Source organism: Elephantulus edwardii, unplaced genomic scaffold (assembly GCF_000299155.1).
Source record: "Elephantulus edwardii isolate Elephantulus edwardi_28Jun2011 unplaced genomic scaffold, EleEdw1.0 scaffold00113, whole genome shotgun sequence".
NCBI classification, from domain to species: Eukaryota; Metazoa; Chordata; class Mammalia; order Macroscelidea; family Macroscelididae; genus Elephantulus; species Elephantulus edwardii.
Genome location: NW_006399863.1, coordinates 9,368,749 through 9,385,566, shown reverse-complemented (window position 1 = coordinate 9,385,566; position 16,818 = coordinate 9,368,749). Strand labels below are relative to the sequence as shown.

Genomic DNA, 16,818 nt, shown 5'->3' with positions numbered 1-16,818 from the left:
AATGTGAACGTTCAGAATTAGAGAAGTATCAGACAGACCAGCAAGTTAAAGGTATATCCCTTATTGCGGAGTTAACTTTAGTGTCAGTGTTGTCCCTGCCTTTCTCACACACGTCTTTACCCACTTATTTCCCTGCTCCACCATCCACCAGGATAGCCATCCACTTCTACCCCCTCCCTTCACATCTATCTCCCTTTGACCAGCCCTCCTTCTAATAACTTATATATGAAGCTTCCATGGCTTCTGTGATTCCAAACACATCAGCTGATGGTAATTCCTTATGTTGGGATCAATGTCTCTGAAGTTTAGTTGTAATGTTTCCCGAGCAATGGTGATGCATCCTATAGAACTGGTGTGTAGATAGGCTTTTCTTGGCCCGAGGGCCATAGAATAAATATTTTTTAGTGCATTCACAGGTACATTATGGACTGTCAATGAAGTATAGCCATTAAGGAAAGAAATAAAAATTGTGATAAATGATACTGACTCTCATTTGACTGCTTATTTGGTACTTTGCTAAAAGCTCTATTACCAAATATAAATCACACAATCTTGACTGAAAAGCTGTTATTATCTTTAGATTATATAGGAAGAAATTGAGGCTCAGAAGAGATAAATCATTGATATAGGCACTGTGGAGTAAGATTCAAATCTAGGACATTAGACTAGGCACAGAATAGGAGCTTTTAAACTCTACAATGTATTGCCTACAATTTTAAACAATTAGGAAATGACAAAATATTTTACCTAAGAGTACATTACCTGTGAGTAAGACTAAGCCAAGAGCTAGTTTCTTATCATGCACCATTCTACCAACACCTAAAAGAAGATATGCCTGCTCCATGCCTGGGCACAGCTCGTTCTTACCTGGGAGCCCTCCTCGTTGTAGTGCCTGGCATTCCGGAACATCAACTTCATGTCTTCTATCATTCCCTCTTCCCCCGCATATTTGTCATTCCGAATGTTATGTTCAATTATTTTCAAGTCCATGGGCTCCAAGATGATCTTATAATAATCAGGATAATCCTTTTTGGATGGTTTAACCATAAATAAATCACAGAGTCTTCTACCTGAACCTGGTTCTCGAGCTTCAAGAACAACATTGAATAAAATTTTCATTCGTTGCTTTCTTATGTTCTTTTTACTGTTAAAGGAGGAAGCAGACAAGGAGGGAAATGAGATCATGTTCAGTTTTCTTTGTACATAGATGAATGTGAAACCGAACAAAATAATCTTGTAGGGAGATGCTTCATAATTAGTATCAGCTATTTATTATTACTTCTACCACACATAAAAGTCAACCTGCTAGATGCTATGAGAAAAATTATGAAAATGGTTAAAACAAAGTGATTCTGCCAAGAGCAGCCAATGAACAGCAAATTTGTTTATAACATCTCATCAAATTAAATGCTTAAAGAGAACTTCCCTTACACCCGAAGAAAATAAAATTTTATTATCACCTGAACAATATTTTGCTTTTAAGATGAGTAGGATAAAACAACAATCAAAACAAAAAACTTCCTGTAATTTCTACCAAATTTTACTTCTAAGTCAAAAACAAATAACATCACAACAACACAATCTCCAACAAACTAACACAGACAAATATCGTATCTCTTCAGACAACCTCTCCTGCATACCTGCCTAAACTGTTTCACCATCAGAAAACAAAGGGAGACAGTTGGCCAGCCTAGTTCATTTCTCTATATTGTTTCAGTCTCTCCTACATTTATCCTGCTGGGTCAGTCTGCTTCCCTTCCTCTAGCAGCAGCATTTTACCATCCCTCTAAACAAATCGCGTTTAAAGAACAGCTTAGATGGTCAACGGTTCATCTAAGCTGCCTAAAGTAAAACTTTCAAAAGCCCTTCAGTATGAATTGCTGTCTTGTCCTTCATATTTCCTTACATGAGCTGTGAAACCAAAAAACAGATTTAAGTTATTTGCAACAAATTACAGGGGACTAGAGATGAGAAACAGAGGCAAAAGTGGTTTACGAGAGTACAGTCAGTCTAGTCTCCTACTAGTTGAAAAAACTGGCTCAGATAGGCTGAATGACTTGCCTAAGGTGAACTGCTAGTGATCTATTAGAAGTGATGACTTGTTTCTTTTAGAAAATGGAAAAAGAAATCAGAACTAGACAGCCAGCCATCTCCAAGGGAATAGTCAGGTAAGTATTAAGAAATAGATTATGACAACCATGTACTAACAAGATCCTATAATGTAGCACTTAACAGGTAAGTTTATTTTCCATTTGCTTCAAGTGGAGAAAAGTTCCTTCCTGAAGCAAATACTGTGGCTTAATGAGACTAAAATAATTGGATGGTACCTCGCTATTACTACTAAACATACTTATCAGTGATTATTTCAGGAAACCAGACCAAAAGGGGGAAAATGTAGAAAAGAAAGTAAAATTCTCATGGACTTAGTCTTTCTGGAGCCACTGAGTATAGATGAACTCCTAAAAACAACCACCTTGAGATAGATAACTTTCAGACCTTAAAAAAATATCCTCTGAATATTCCTTCTTAAAACCAAACAACTACCTTATTATATTTTTTTAATAATTATCTATATGGAATAAAACTGACAATAGCAACTTGAAATACTAGATAGAGAAGAGGAACAACTTGGAAAGGAGAATGAGTCTTGGCTACACAACACAAAAATATGTAACAATGTCAGCCTATTTAGGCCAGGGCATGGCAATTTCCACTGTTCAATCACCACAATTGCTTCTATACTTTTTATCTGTTCAGCGTTGGCCATCCCTACTCTTGCCGCCAAAATGATGTGTGGAGGGACCTCTGCTGCAAGCCAGTCACTGTGGAGATCCAGAAGACTGCCAACCAGGTAAAGTCCCAGCTTGAAGAGAAAGAAAATACCAAGTTCTCAATGTTTAAGGGTGTGGAGTTCAAGTCTCAGTTAGTTGCTGGGACCAACTATTTTATTAAGGTTCAGGATGACAAGGATGTCTTCACGCACCTACAGATATTTCAAAGTCTCCTTCACAAAAACAAGGCTCTGACCTTGTCCAACCAGGCTAACAAGGCTAAGCATGATGAGCTGACATATTTTTAATTCCTGGACTGATCTGAGTTCATGAGATCATACAAGAAAACAATTCTGTGGTCTGAGAGCATGTACCTGGGACCAGAAGATGAATGTCTCCACTTTGTAATGCTTGGAGCGTGAGGGATGTCAGAACGTTGCTCTGCTAGCTCTTTCTAAATTATTTATTGCATCCAAATGAATAACCAATGTTTATCATATTAACCAAATTACTTTGAAAGAAGACTAAGTATTATCAGGAAATATTTTTAATGTCTTTGAAAACAAAACAAAAAGAAATAACAATGTCACTGAATTGTACATGCAGAAACATTTGAACTAGCAGTTATGTATTGCTATATATATATATGTATATACACACAATAGCAACAAAATAAAATTCATAAAAAAATAACAAAATCTGTGTGGCTACGCTGAGTTTCCTATGTCAGTGTTCTGACTACTCATTCTACTGCTGGGTCATGAAGAATCCAAGGCTAGATTATTTTCCATCTAAAGATGAAAGTATGTTTTTTAAAAAAACAGAACAAAAATAAGAATAAAATAAAAAAGCATTTAACAGTTCAGGAGAAAAAAAAATCCATCCTTAAGATAGAAACTGTTTCAGAAATGCCTATCTTTCCAGCAACATGAAACTCAAGGCAAACAAAGTTTTTACTGGGCTAGAGAGGGAATGGGCTGGGGCAGAGGTGGGGTAAGGAGGGAGGGAGAGGATTCTCCATTTTTCAGAGTTGGGGTCCTGCTCATTTTTGGTGCCTTCACTCTTCCCTCTGTGGAATGCTCTGGAATCATTCTCTCCCCTCTGTGACAAGTGAGTGTTTGCTACATAATGGCTGTCTAGGGGAAGTTTCAGCAAATGGAAATGACTTCTTCAAGAGGCAATGATGGAGCAATGATGTAAAAGAAACAAGTTCTCTCACTGCAGGTCGCCATCAAGAGGATAAAGGAAGAGGAATTTGGCCAGAGCTCCAATTCCCTGCACCTGGGCAGATTAGAACATAGGTATCTTTCACTTTTAGGAAGACTCTAGAGGAAAGCTTTAGAACCTGAATTCATTATCACAGAAATCTGCACTTAAATGGCTTAAATATGGTTTATGTCTCACTTATGAAAACCGAGCGGGAAAAAGTAGATTCAGGGCTTCCTCCTGCAACAGGCGTGGCTCATTCTCTCACTTGCTCTCTTTCTGCCACCATCTTGGTTCTGCGTTCCCCGCACAAAATACCCAGTGAAGCTACAGAAACCATCCCTGCTACAGAGCAGGAGTTGCCATAGGAAGGCGATGTCCAAACTGGGACTTTGACAAGTCACAGGGGTTACTAGAGTCACTATCCAGAAATCTAAGAATATCCTCTTTGTCATCACAACACCAGATGTTTATAAGAGCCCCGCTTCAGATACCTACATAGTTTTTGGTGAAGCCAAGATTGAGGACTTATCTCAGCAAGCACAGCCAGCAGCTGCTGAGAAATTAAAAGTTCAAGGTGAAGCTGTCTCAAACATGCAAGAAAGCATACAAACTCCAACTGTTCAAAAGGAGAGTGAAGAGGAAGAGATTGATGAAACTGGTGTGGAAGTTAAGGACATAGAGTTAGTCATGTCACAAGCAAATGTGTTGAAAGCAAAGGTGGTCTGAGCCCTGAAGAACAACAGTAATGGTAGTATAAATGGTATTATGGAATTAACAATGTAGCCATCTGGGAAAATGAGGACCTTTTTTTTTATGTTTCAAAAAGAGTAACTGCAGTTTGGTTTGAAATTTGTACTGTTTCTATCATTAATTAAAGTTATGGCTTCTTGTTGGATAAAAAAAAGTAGATTCAGGAATTTAATTTTGAACTTACAAATTTAAAAGATTGCTTCAAGTATGAATGCTGTAAAAGAAATAGAAGCCATGATCTTTTTTCTGCCTCTCAGAGAGCTCTGGTGGCCTGTGGTAAAGAGTTGTGCTGTCAATATGAAGGAACACAGTTCGAATCTATCAGCAGTTCCAGAGGAGAAAGACGGGCAGTTTTCTTCTAACAATTTACTGACTGTGCAAACCTGCTGCAGGGTCAGTAAGAATTGGTTCTGACTCCATAGTACAGAAACAACTAGTACCAATTTCTAATTCAATCAACATGCAAAATCAGTGCCATACAGTATGAATGCTATAAACAGAAGCCATGATCTGTTTTCAAGTTTACAATTTAAATGAGGACATTTTTTTCTTACTGGAAATATTAAGCAAAAGTCAGTGGTAATATAGTAATTTTCTATAGTGAACTGTGTATGGCAGCAACATGGTTAAATCCAGAGCAGCAGAGCCGATTCTGACTGAGCAATCCCACAGGACACAGCAGCTATAGCGTTTTCAAGGCTGTTAAAACCTTACTGGGGCCAACTTTGTCTCTTTTCCTGTGGAGCACCTGGTGAGTTCAAATCACTGATCTTGAAGTAGCAGATGAGCACTTAGCCCACTATGTTAGCAGGGTTCCTAGCAACATGGCAGAGAATTATTATAGGTAATTTGGAACTTCCAAAGAAAAGCATGGAGTGAAAAGAATTTCTCTTAAATCTACTTGGACAACCACACAATATTTGGATATATCTCACTGCTGTTGAGTCAGAATGAACTCAAAGGTTCAGAGAATGAATTCTTTTGAAGAGTTTTTCAGAGGCTGTAAATCACAGGGCAGGAGAATGTCCACCTTTTTCCCTTGGAGCTGCTGGTATATTTGAACCACCAGAGAGGCATCACTTTTCGATAAGCAGCACAACTCCCTACAGACTACACCACCAGAGGTCTATGATTTTTAGCTGGGTACCTAATGCAATTATTTTCCTACATAGCTACCATATAAAACTTCCATGGTTTCAAACTGCATCTTTTTCTGGATAATAAGTTCCTGGAAAGTAACAGAGGAAATGGCTGAATTTCCACCTTTATAACCTGTGTAAGAGCAGAGTCTGGTGGTGTGCAAAGCAACTGACATTCTTTGAATGCCAGATGGCAAATGTGGAAACAAAAGTACCACATGATAACTACTAGGACCATGACAAAGAGATTCACAGTTATTTTTAAAATCATAAGCAACATGCAAAAGAATGGATCCTTTAAAAGAAATACAACATGGATACAACCAGACACTGAGGAAAAGTACTCAAGCTCCAGCAGTATTGCCCTGCACAGGTGTACACATGCAGGGACTCTGCTTGTGCTGTCACTGTGGACCCTGACCTATCCACCATACCCAATCTGTAAGAGACATCCCTGAGAGAGAATCTGCACTGGCCAGAGCCAGGACCCAGGGATGCGACCATAGCAACAATCTCTACCTTTTGGATGCAGAAGCATATGCTCAGTGATTTAGGGCTGAGAGTGGGGAAAGGTATCAGAGTCTTGCTCCTGGCAAAGACACCAACAAACTAAGGCATTCATGAACGTATCACTTTCTCTTGTGGAGCAGTTAGTGGCTTCAAACCCTCTGCCTTGGAGCTGGTAACTGCATTAACTACCAAGCCACCAGAACTCCTATATTTCTTTTTTTTTTAAATTTTTATTTATTATTTTTGTGTGAGTGTACTGTCAAATCAGATCTGACTGGTACAGGAGGAGATTGTCCCTCCTTCCCTGGCAGAGCATCTGGTGGATTTGAACCGTGCGCCTCTGGGATTGTAGTTGCAGCTCCTTGCCACTAGGCCACCAGAGCTCCCCTCCTATATTTCTTTTTATTTGAAACATCTAGGCTAACCAATTCTGTGTTTATTTTACTAGCTTTAATTCTAAACTGTACTGCTTTTTTATTTACACATAAACTAGCATCCAAGTCACCTTTTATTTTACATGCTTAAGGCTTCATTTTTCACCTACTCAGTACTGACCATGCCACAGATGAGTCATACTTTTTACTTTTATGCATAAAAAAAGGACTGCACACCTGGAGAGCCTCCTGAGACTCAATATGTGACTGTCATGAGTGCTCCTGGGAAAGCAGAAAGAAACATTACATGTGAAAAGAATCAAAGTCACATTGGAGGAGCATGTATAACTAAATACGGCTGAGGGGAAAAAGAGGTTTACTCAGTCCAGAAGACAAAAGATATTTTAAGAGTACTTGAACATTTCAACAGGGACGACAGTGGGTGGATTTTAGGTAAAGGAGTGAGAACTCAGGGAGAAGAGCTCACTCTCAAGATGAAGGGGAACACATCAACATTCTTCTCACACTCTGGTACTAAGAACGCAAAGATAGACTCATATACCATACTCTGAGGAGTCAAATTCAGTAGTAACTTTCAAAACTTAGCCCTGCCTTCTCTGGCCAAGCTTAATTCAAGTAATGGGGACCACCGTGTTTGCCTAAATTCTAGAGCCCATTTCTTATTACCACAACTGTTCAAGAGAACAATCTTCTAGAAAGTTCATCATAGGTCTTTTGTCATGGTTCAAAGTGTAGGACTTGCTTCTCTAAACCTCTTAATCCAATTTTGTTTTTTCTTTACTTGCGGAAATGATCTGATACTTTTTCTTCTCTTATTTATATTTTTTCACCTGATTACAAAAAATACTCCCGAGGAAACCTGTTCATAAAGATATTTTCAGTTGACGTGGAACTTTAAAATTTCAAAAATTTAATGTTTAGTTTTCTGTTTATAGAAATTATTAGGGCATAGCTTTTCATTTAACCTACTTAGGATGTCCCACGGGCTACAAGCCACAGATGTCATTTCAGAGGATCTTGCTAACGCTTCTATGAAACTATTTTCTTACAGTATTGGCACTAACTATACCTCCGTTTTTGCCTCCATTATCTTCTTTTGTCTGAGAAGTTTTTCTTTTTGGTTACTGAAGAGGAAAACACAGGTGATGCTGGAGTAGAATGACATAATTATACTCAAAGATGTTCTTGATTTGATGTTTAAGATCTGGTTTCACATATTCCTCCACTGTTTGGCATAACAAGGAATTAAGAACTTGGAAGGATGAAATGCACAAGCCAGTAACGGAGCAGACATTGTCAGGTTACACCAACTGACTTATCATGGCATAACAAAGTTATTTTCAAAGCTAAAGAAATTTTCTCAAGTGCTATTTGTAAGAGGGAAAGAAAGGATAAGTTGTTTCTTCTTAACTACTTTTAAAAATCCTCTGATCTTAGTAGGTCTACTAATGTTTGCAAAGAACTGTGTTGATACTGACCACTTCATTCAACTTTCAATCTCTCAAGCCTTATTAGCTTATTCCTTATTTAAGATATCTTAGCTGAAATGAAGGCTGCTACAAAGATACTAAGTTAAGCTTGAGAGGGAACCCAGTGTTCCACATGATTAGATCAGAGAAACTCCATAGGGGTGGCATAGACAAGAGAGATGGCCTTGCATAATTTCTTGTAAGAGTCCAGCTTCAGAATTTCACTAGAATATCCCCTTCCATAACACTTATGAGAGTAAGGAAGGGTTAGGAAATTCAGAGAGAGATTAGAAAGAAATGAAATCCAATGTCTAGCTTAACATTTAATGAAAAATATGACGTTATCTTCTGGGATTGTACAATCTGACCAGCTTAAAATGGCAAATAGAGACTGTATTAAGAAGGAAAACAAATGGCTTACTTCACTGCAGTGGTCACCTTGCATGCCTCCTTACCTTTCCTAATTTGTACTCTTAACTCTGCAATGCAGCAAACAGAAATTATCTAAATTAGATCTAATCAGCACTCTTAAAATGCCTTATTTACAATAATACTCTAAACAAAATAATCTTTTTGCCAAGCTACACACACAGCTGTCACCTTTATCTATGTGATCTAAAAGTAGTATGACGTGCTAATAAAAGCTAAGCATCTAATTTACAAATTGTAAAAGAAGGCATGTACTCAAGTATATAAAGTTTGAGAATTTACACTTCATAGCTTAAAAGAAAAAAACCACACCAACCAACAATACATTTTTCCTTACTAATCTACAACAAAATGAAACAGGAAGTGAGATGTCTCCATCTTTAAGAGGAGTATGTACCTTTTCCGTTTGGCACTACCAGTATCAGAGGTGGCTGAAGAAATCATGCTGTCTCCGTCTTCAATGTCATCCCTCCTGGCAAGCTCCTTTTTCTTAGACTAAAAAAGAGCAGATCCCAGAGTCTAGCTACACTTTATTAGAGTCACTCAGAAAGGTAATATCAAAATTAGGATACACAAAATTAAAGAGTTATTAAACATTTCAATAACCTGATTTAACAAAAGCTTGTGTGGCAGAAAAGTCGATTAAAAAATGCACCTAGAGTTGTAGAACTCCTTGGACAGTTAAACAGCAATTAAGACTACAAACGGCACAGATATATTAAAAAGCACTGAGGCAAGTTACAGGGACAGTGGCTGTGGTGGCCACAGTTCAGTAAGAGGCTCTCTGGTATCCCTGCAGTGTGTCGAAGTAGAAAGTAAGTTTACAGTGAGAGGTGAAAGAAGATCTCCTCTTTAACACATATATGTCTAACGACCTCCTGGAAGACAGAGCTGAAAGCCCAACCACAACAGATTTAAGGACTACACAAGGAGAGAGCTGAAAAGGAAAATGTTTGCAATCTACAGTAGTGTTCAAAAAAGTGTTGACTATAGATCATCCTATGGGTGATCTAAACTGCCTTATTTCCTTGCACCAAGCTTCTCTTTACAAAATGATACTATTAAAAACTACCAGATAGACCCAATTTGTGTTTCACTTTTTGTCTCAAAACCCTTTGATGACTCATGACCTTAGATGTCACCCATGGTTTCAAAAAGGATCTGATAAACTCATGGATACTATGCAATGATTAATCAGACTTAAAATGTCCTTTGGCCTAGAATTAACCCAACCTTGATAAAGACATGGTCTAGAACCAAAGGAATAAACTCTAATGACAAACTAGCCTATATAATTGGACAAACCACAAGTTACCCCTGTCTAGACTACAGGGAGACCTGGGAGAGGAAGCACTCAACAGGATTGCCTAGTGTTTCTGGATCTCATAAGTATTTTACTTATGACGTGATGCAATTCTATTCCATTTTTATTGCTCTATTAATGGTAAACATTTCCATCTTTTTTTGGTCACAAAGTTCTGCCTTACACAGGTTTCACTGTATTGTTTATACTCTATGAGGTCAGTACAACTCTAAAAAGCAGTACATGTTAAAATAAAAGATGTCATACTGCTTGGGGGGAATCTATACATCCTTACATGTATTATATTCAAAAGATACACATTATTTCAGTTATACAGAAGACAAATTTAGAAAAACCAAGAAACCACTCATACCTGCATGACTTGCTGTAACTTTAGAACGCGCTTGTAGATGGCTGAATTGGGAACATTATAACGCTTGGCATTTTCAAACATTAAATTCAGATCACACTCCAAATGATCTAAGGTTTCATATTCCTGGTTCTTAAGCTTGGTTCTGTGAAAAACAAACACAGAACAAGAACTTTCTTTAGCTATAAGGAATTCTAGCATAAAACTCTGACAAGCACTAGATGGTACCATTACTCTAAATCCTATTGCCATCAAGTCAATCCTAACTCACAGCAACCCTGCAGGACAGAACAGAACCTTCCTGTAGGTTTTCAAGCCTATGATCTTTTTTTAAGGCTCTGATCTTTATGGAAAAGCACCCTATCAGCCACCTTCTTCCCTGGAGCAGTTGGTGGGTTCAAACCAAAAACTTTCTTATTAGTAGCTGAGTGTTTAACCACTGTGCTACTACTAGGGCTTCTTGTAATATTAGTAAGTACTTTAATGTTACTACACAGAGGACCGGAATGGACACTTTAAAAATGAAGAGCATTATATACAGGCACTAAGTTTACCTGAACAACCCAAAGAACAAGACAAAACACTCGAAGAATAAAAGGATCAAAACACTCGAAGAATAAAAGGATCTAGAAAGGTGGCTAACTATAAAGCAAGTATCTAGAAAAAATCTTCATGTAGCTCCCTTTGGTGCCAATATGTAAATCCCAGGAAGAGATAAAAACCAACAAAGAATCATGAAAATTCATCCATTTATGAAAATAAGGGGCCATACCAGTTCTGAGGGTTAAACAAAAGAAAAAGTACTGGAAAAAATGAATGCAGAATAGTGTCACAGGGTCTTAAGGTGGTTAATGAGGCACAGTTTAGAACCCAATTCACTACTCTTTCTCCAATATGAACATTTGTAATTAGGATAAGTTAAAATTGAAGATTTTTCTTACTTATTTTAAGTCTTAAGAACTTAGGTATTTCTTTCAGATCATCCCTTTTTTATATCAACATTCACAAAAGCCCTTTGTACAAAGTGAAGAGAACTGTCTGCCTTAGCTCGTGTATCAATGTAACACCCATGCCAGACAAAGTTTCAGAAATGCTGAGTTTATGTTAATGGGTGAGAAACTACTCAGAAAAAGTGGGTTGGCACAACTTGAGGAATGCACTCAGTATCACCAAACTGTACAGACAGAAACTATTGAATTGTTGTGTACATTCCACAGATATAAATAAAGGAGGGGTAGGTAGTAGGGAGAGGAAAGGGTAGAATTGGAAATTAAACAAGGAGATGGCAAGCTCCACCCATCACAGGACAAAGTGGCATGTAGATCAACACTGTCAATAGTTCCTCCCCATTCTTACACTTTTGTTACCTCCAGGGATGTTAAAACTACCTTTCTTCCATCAATAGTTGCTCTTAGGCCTGCATTGACTGCAGGGCAATGGCTATTTAAATTAGAGTAAGATTAAAAAGCTAGTTCCTTAGTCGTACTTCAAGCATTAGTTACACATTACTAGCAGCTATGGACTGCCCCAAACTTCCGTGCTGCCCAGACAGCTCATACAGGAGGCCAGGCACAATAAAGTACCAACGTTCAAGTACCATACACGTGCCCAGGCTCAGCAAGTGTCCTAAGAAAGAATGGAAGATCAGATCTCCAAAAGTCTGACCCTTCATAACTCTGATGCCCTATCAGCCAGACCTCTCATTTCCCTATTGCCTCACACTTCTATATTAGTGTAGCATGTAACTAACTGAATAAGTTAAAATAAGGGGGAAGGTGCAGAATTACAGTACTGACTTTTAAGAAAGCAAGGTTTATATCAGAAAATTCCAACTTGGAACAAAGTTTAGGCACAGGATTGAACTGGCTGAATAATTCTGTCTTCCTTTGAGCTGAATTAATTACACTATCTGAAGAAACAGACAGGGAGAAAGGAAATAGACAAAAATTGTTTCACTAAAAGGGAAATCTAAATTTGTGTTATTTTAAGAGGCCAAAATAAACTGACATTCTACATGCTACCTGTGTGTAAGATTAAAAAAGCACAATGCAGCTTACTGATCAAATGATGAAAATAGAAAGCAGAAGTTACAAATGTAAAACTATGAAACATGCTAACTAACCTTATTCCCAAGAATCCAACATTAAGAGGATTTTAATTCCTACTCTATGAAAGGTTATCTGCCATGAAGACGTAATGTAAATACAGTTAAATTTTCAGTCACATACTTCTTTTCCTATGCAACCAAAGAAAGGTTTATTAGGAAAAGTACTTTGTAAAGGAAAACATGGAGAGACAAAGCAGCCTGTGACTCTCGCTGCACTGCTTTTTTCGGTTCCTGTTTCAATAAAAGCAAATTCAGTTTACTGAGGGACAGAGAGGTTTTGGATTGGGCTTTCAATTCTATTCTACTGATCTATGTGTGTGTTACTGTGTCAGCAGCAATCTGTTTTGAATTCTATGGCTGTGTGGTAGGGTTTTGAGATCAAAAGCATAAGGTTCTGTTTTTCTTCCACAGCAGTGTTTTGCTTATGGTGAGGTCTATGAAGTTGATAACTATTTTTCCCATCTCTCTGAAAAGTGATGCTAGACTCTGGATTGCAGATTGCCTTTGGTAGTATTCACATTTCACTATATTAAATTTTCCAATCCATGAAAGTGGTTTTATTTATCCAAAGCTGTTTAGTAGTATTTTAAACTTTTTGGGTAGAGTTCTTTTGTATCTCTACTTATTTTCACTCATAAATATTTTCTTTTTTGGTTGGCTATTTGTAAATGGCATTGTTTTCTTATTAGAGGTCTGTTACTGCTGTTATGTGTCATTGTTAGTGAAACAAATTTTGTCTATTTCCTTTCTCCCTGTCTGTTTCTTCAGATAGTGTAATTATGACTCATAGCAACCTTATGAACAATAGATCTGAATCCTGTCCTATCCTGTGCTATGGTCACCATCTCTGATACACCTGAACTTATTGCTGCAGATATCATGTTAATCTTGTTAGGAGTCTTCCTCTCTTTCGCTGACCTTCCACCTTTCCAAGCATAATATCCCTCTCCAAGGAACAGCCTCTCCTAGCAACATATCCAAAGTACAAGAAATGAAGCTTTGTTATCCTTGCTTCCAACATACACTTTGGCTGCACCTTTTCTAAGACATACCTCTTCGTTCTTTCAGTACTTTTCTCCAACACAACTCCAAAGTTATCAATTCTTCTTTCCTTCTTTTTCACTGTCCAGCTCTCAGATACACAACAAGTGACTGAAAAGATCATGGCTTGAATCAGGTGCACTTTTGTCTTCAAACTGACACCACTGCTCTTCAGTATTTTGGTGAGGTTGCTGACAGAAGCCTTGCCCAAAGCTGTATGACTGTTAATATGACTGTTAGCTCATGACTTAACATCAAGGGTACTGACTGTGGAACCAAGTAAGATGAAATCACTGATAGAGAAAGCCAAATAATTTTTGTATGGCAGTCTTGCACCCTGACACTTTGTAGAATCAAACTATTAGATTGACTTTATTTTCTTGCTGAGTCTTTAGGATTTTCTATCATCTGTAAATAGATAGTTTTACTTCCTCTTTGCCAATTTGATGCTTTCTATTTCTTTGTCTTAATGCTCTGGCTAGAATTTCCAATATAATACTGAACAGGAATGGTGATAAAGGGTAACCTTCTTGTCTGATTCTAAATTACAAGGGGAATGCCTTTCAATTGTCTCCATTGGCAGTAACGTTGGTCACTTTTTTTTTTGCCTATTGATTGGTCTGCTTACAAAATTCGTATATATTACGTTTCACACTATTCTTCATTCACATGTGTTTCATACAATCATTCTAAAGCATTGTGTTTTACAAAATTAATCACCATTGGACCTTGCCCATCATTACCCCGTCTTTTCACCTGGATCCTTCCCATTTCCTTTCTCTACTCCCTTGGTTTTCTTATATATCCTTTTAACTAAATTGCGGAATGTCATGTCATTATTTCAATTTTGTTGAGCATTTTCATCAAGAAAGGGTTGAACTTTGTCAAATGCCTGTTCTGCACCAATTGAGATGATTCAGTGGTTCTTCTCTTTTATTTTATTGGTGTGGTGGATTACAATGATTGTTGTCCTATGATCAATCTTTCTTCTTGCCTAATTGTTATGAATTCCCACTTGATCATGATGAATGAATTTTTTAAAAAAATATGATGATTGATTCTATAAAATCTAGAGATTTTGTTCAGAGTACTGGTTTACAATATGCATTCATTTACTAGTAGTATCTTTGCACTTGCTTCATAGAATGAGTTCATGAGTATTCTGTCTTTTTCTATATTCTGCAATATTTTTAGTAGAATTGGTGTCAGCTCTTTGAATGTTCGCTAGAATTCTCCAGGGCTGCTGTCTAAGCCAAATGCTTTATTACTCCCTAACCTTTTTAAGAATCATAATCTGACAACACAAATGCCTACCTGAAATTGTTTTCTTTTTTACTTGCCATTTGCCTATTATAGTGCAAAACTATTATTTGTATTTAACCAATTTTACTTCTCTTTTCATATAAGAATGTTATTTACACATATTCTTGCTTATTATGTGAAAACTATCTTTACCTATCTTCTTCTTGCTGTTGTGTACCATCTATTTGGAACCAACTCACTGCTGACTCTCCAGTGGGTTTTCAATGGCAGTAAAATGCATGGAAGAAGACTTCCCATCTTCTCCCATGGGGCAGACAGTGGATTTAAACTGTGTACCTCTGTGTTGGCAGTTCAATTCCTTACCACTAAGAAACCAGAGCTTCATTATCTATCTTAGAAGGACTATATATAAACTCAATCACAAGAAAATGGATTTATAAAGAGCACTGCAGAAGATATCTTACCTGATCTGTTGTAGTGATATGGGCATTTTAATTTGTTGATAATAATCAGGGTATTTTTTCTTTGAAGGCAAATGGAAAAAAGGTTCAGCTATTAGCTGCCCTTGGTTATTCCGACAGCTTCTAACTGTGTCATAAAGCTGATAAAATGGATTTGAGACATCCATAAAGGAAGTAATACTCTCTGCTTCTGATTCTCCTTCTTCATATCGTGCAGCTGAAAAGAGGAACAATAAATAAAGGGTTTCAACAAAAGGTTAAGACAGAAAAGGAAAGCTCAAAATTTTAAAGCCCTCCCAACAACCTTCCAGATTACAAAGAAAAATTATTTTGAAGAACGGCTTTTGATTTAAAAATGTAGTACATAGCTCTATTAGTCAAACAGCCTGGTACTGTTATAATGATAAAACATACAGAATAATGGGCATGAACTGAGTCCAGAAAAGTCCATATATTTATAGTTAATTGATTGCTGCTAAAAGTGGGAAGACTATCCAATGACGAGCCTTGTTCAAGAAATAGTATTGAGACACTGGATTTTTCCATGAAAAAGGATGGTAGACCTAACCTAACACTTAATAAAATTAACTCAAAATAATGTGAGAATAAACTCTTAGACGAAAATATGTTTCAGGATCTAGTTGTTGACAACAAATTCTTAGATATGGTACCAAAAAAATACGAGGAACACAAGATAATAAAATAAGCATCATTGAAATGAAAACCTTTCATTCATCAAAACTTTTATCTGTAAAATGAAGTGATAATCCACAGAAATGGGGAAAATTTGGGATTATATGTTGGGTGGGCTTTATGAGGATGAACGTGGTATCAAGATTTGAGGAAGACTCATCAACAACCTATGTTATTATACAGATGACACAACTTTGCTTGCTGCAGCTGAGGAGGAACTGAAATGCTTGCTGCAGAATGCATTTAATACGTGGCCAGGAGAAACTGGCCCTTGGAGAAGGACATCATGCTCAGAGGGTGAAGGGATGATGCAGGAGACGAAGATCCTAGATAAGATGGATTGATATAGTAACTGGGAAAATGGGAGTTAGATGTGTCAGAATCAGTGAGAATGGCTGTGGACAGGGCAGGCCTCAGAGTTGCTGTTTGTAGGGTTGCGATGGATTGCAGGCAACTCACTGGTACATACACCACAACATATGTTGGGCAAGCCGTTAATACTAAAAAGCTATAAAGAACTTTGATAACTTAGTAACAAAAAACCCCAACCAATTTAATAATAGGCAAGTTATTTTAAAAGTAATTTCATCAGAGAAGATATGAAAATGGCCAACAAATACATGAAACAATGCTTCCCACATTAGTCAGACACTGCTGCTAGCTATCACTGAGTGGACTCGTAGTAACTTCACATACCACAGATTGAAATCTTGTCCAATCATGTGCTATCTCAGGGACATGAACATCAAAATCACAAATATGTGATTCACCCACTAAAATGGCTACAATAGGCATTTGGACAAGAACAAACTGGGAGGAGGGTAAAGAGAATAGTGCAACAATGAATGAGTGGAAGCCCAAAATCTCTGTAAATGTTTATGAAAATTAATAAAATATAATTATAGAAA

The 16,818-nt window shown here is 37.3% G+C and overlaps 1 protein-coding gene across 9 annotated transcripts in view; it reads right to left on the bottom strand.

Annotated features, from left to right (window-relative positions):
* Window positions 1–16,818, bottom strand: part of PBRM1 (polybromo 1) — a 116,884-nt gene that overhangs the window by 52,707 nt on the left and 47,359 nt on the right. For 6 of the 9 annotated variants that reach the window (XM_006892245.1, XM_006892242.1, XM_006892247.1 and 3 more), the window contains 4 exons: window positions 15,221–15,434; window positions 10,349–10,490; window positions 9,070–9,167; window positions 868–1,144 (listed from right to left, as the gene is read on the bottom strand). In XM_006892245.1, coding sequence (XP_006892307.1) covers window positions 868–1,144; window positions 9,070–9,167; window positions 10,349–10,490; window positions 15,221–15,434 — 731 coding nt within the window. Of the gene's footprint in view, window positions 1–867; window positions 1,145–6,990; window positions 7,036–9,069; window positions 9,168–10,348; window positions 10,491–15,220; window positions 15,435–16,818 lie in introns of all 9 variants that reach the window. The other 3 variants (XM_006892241.1, XM_006892244.1, XM_006892239.1) reach the window with 1 other exon arrangement.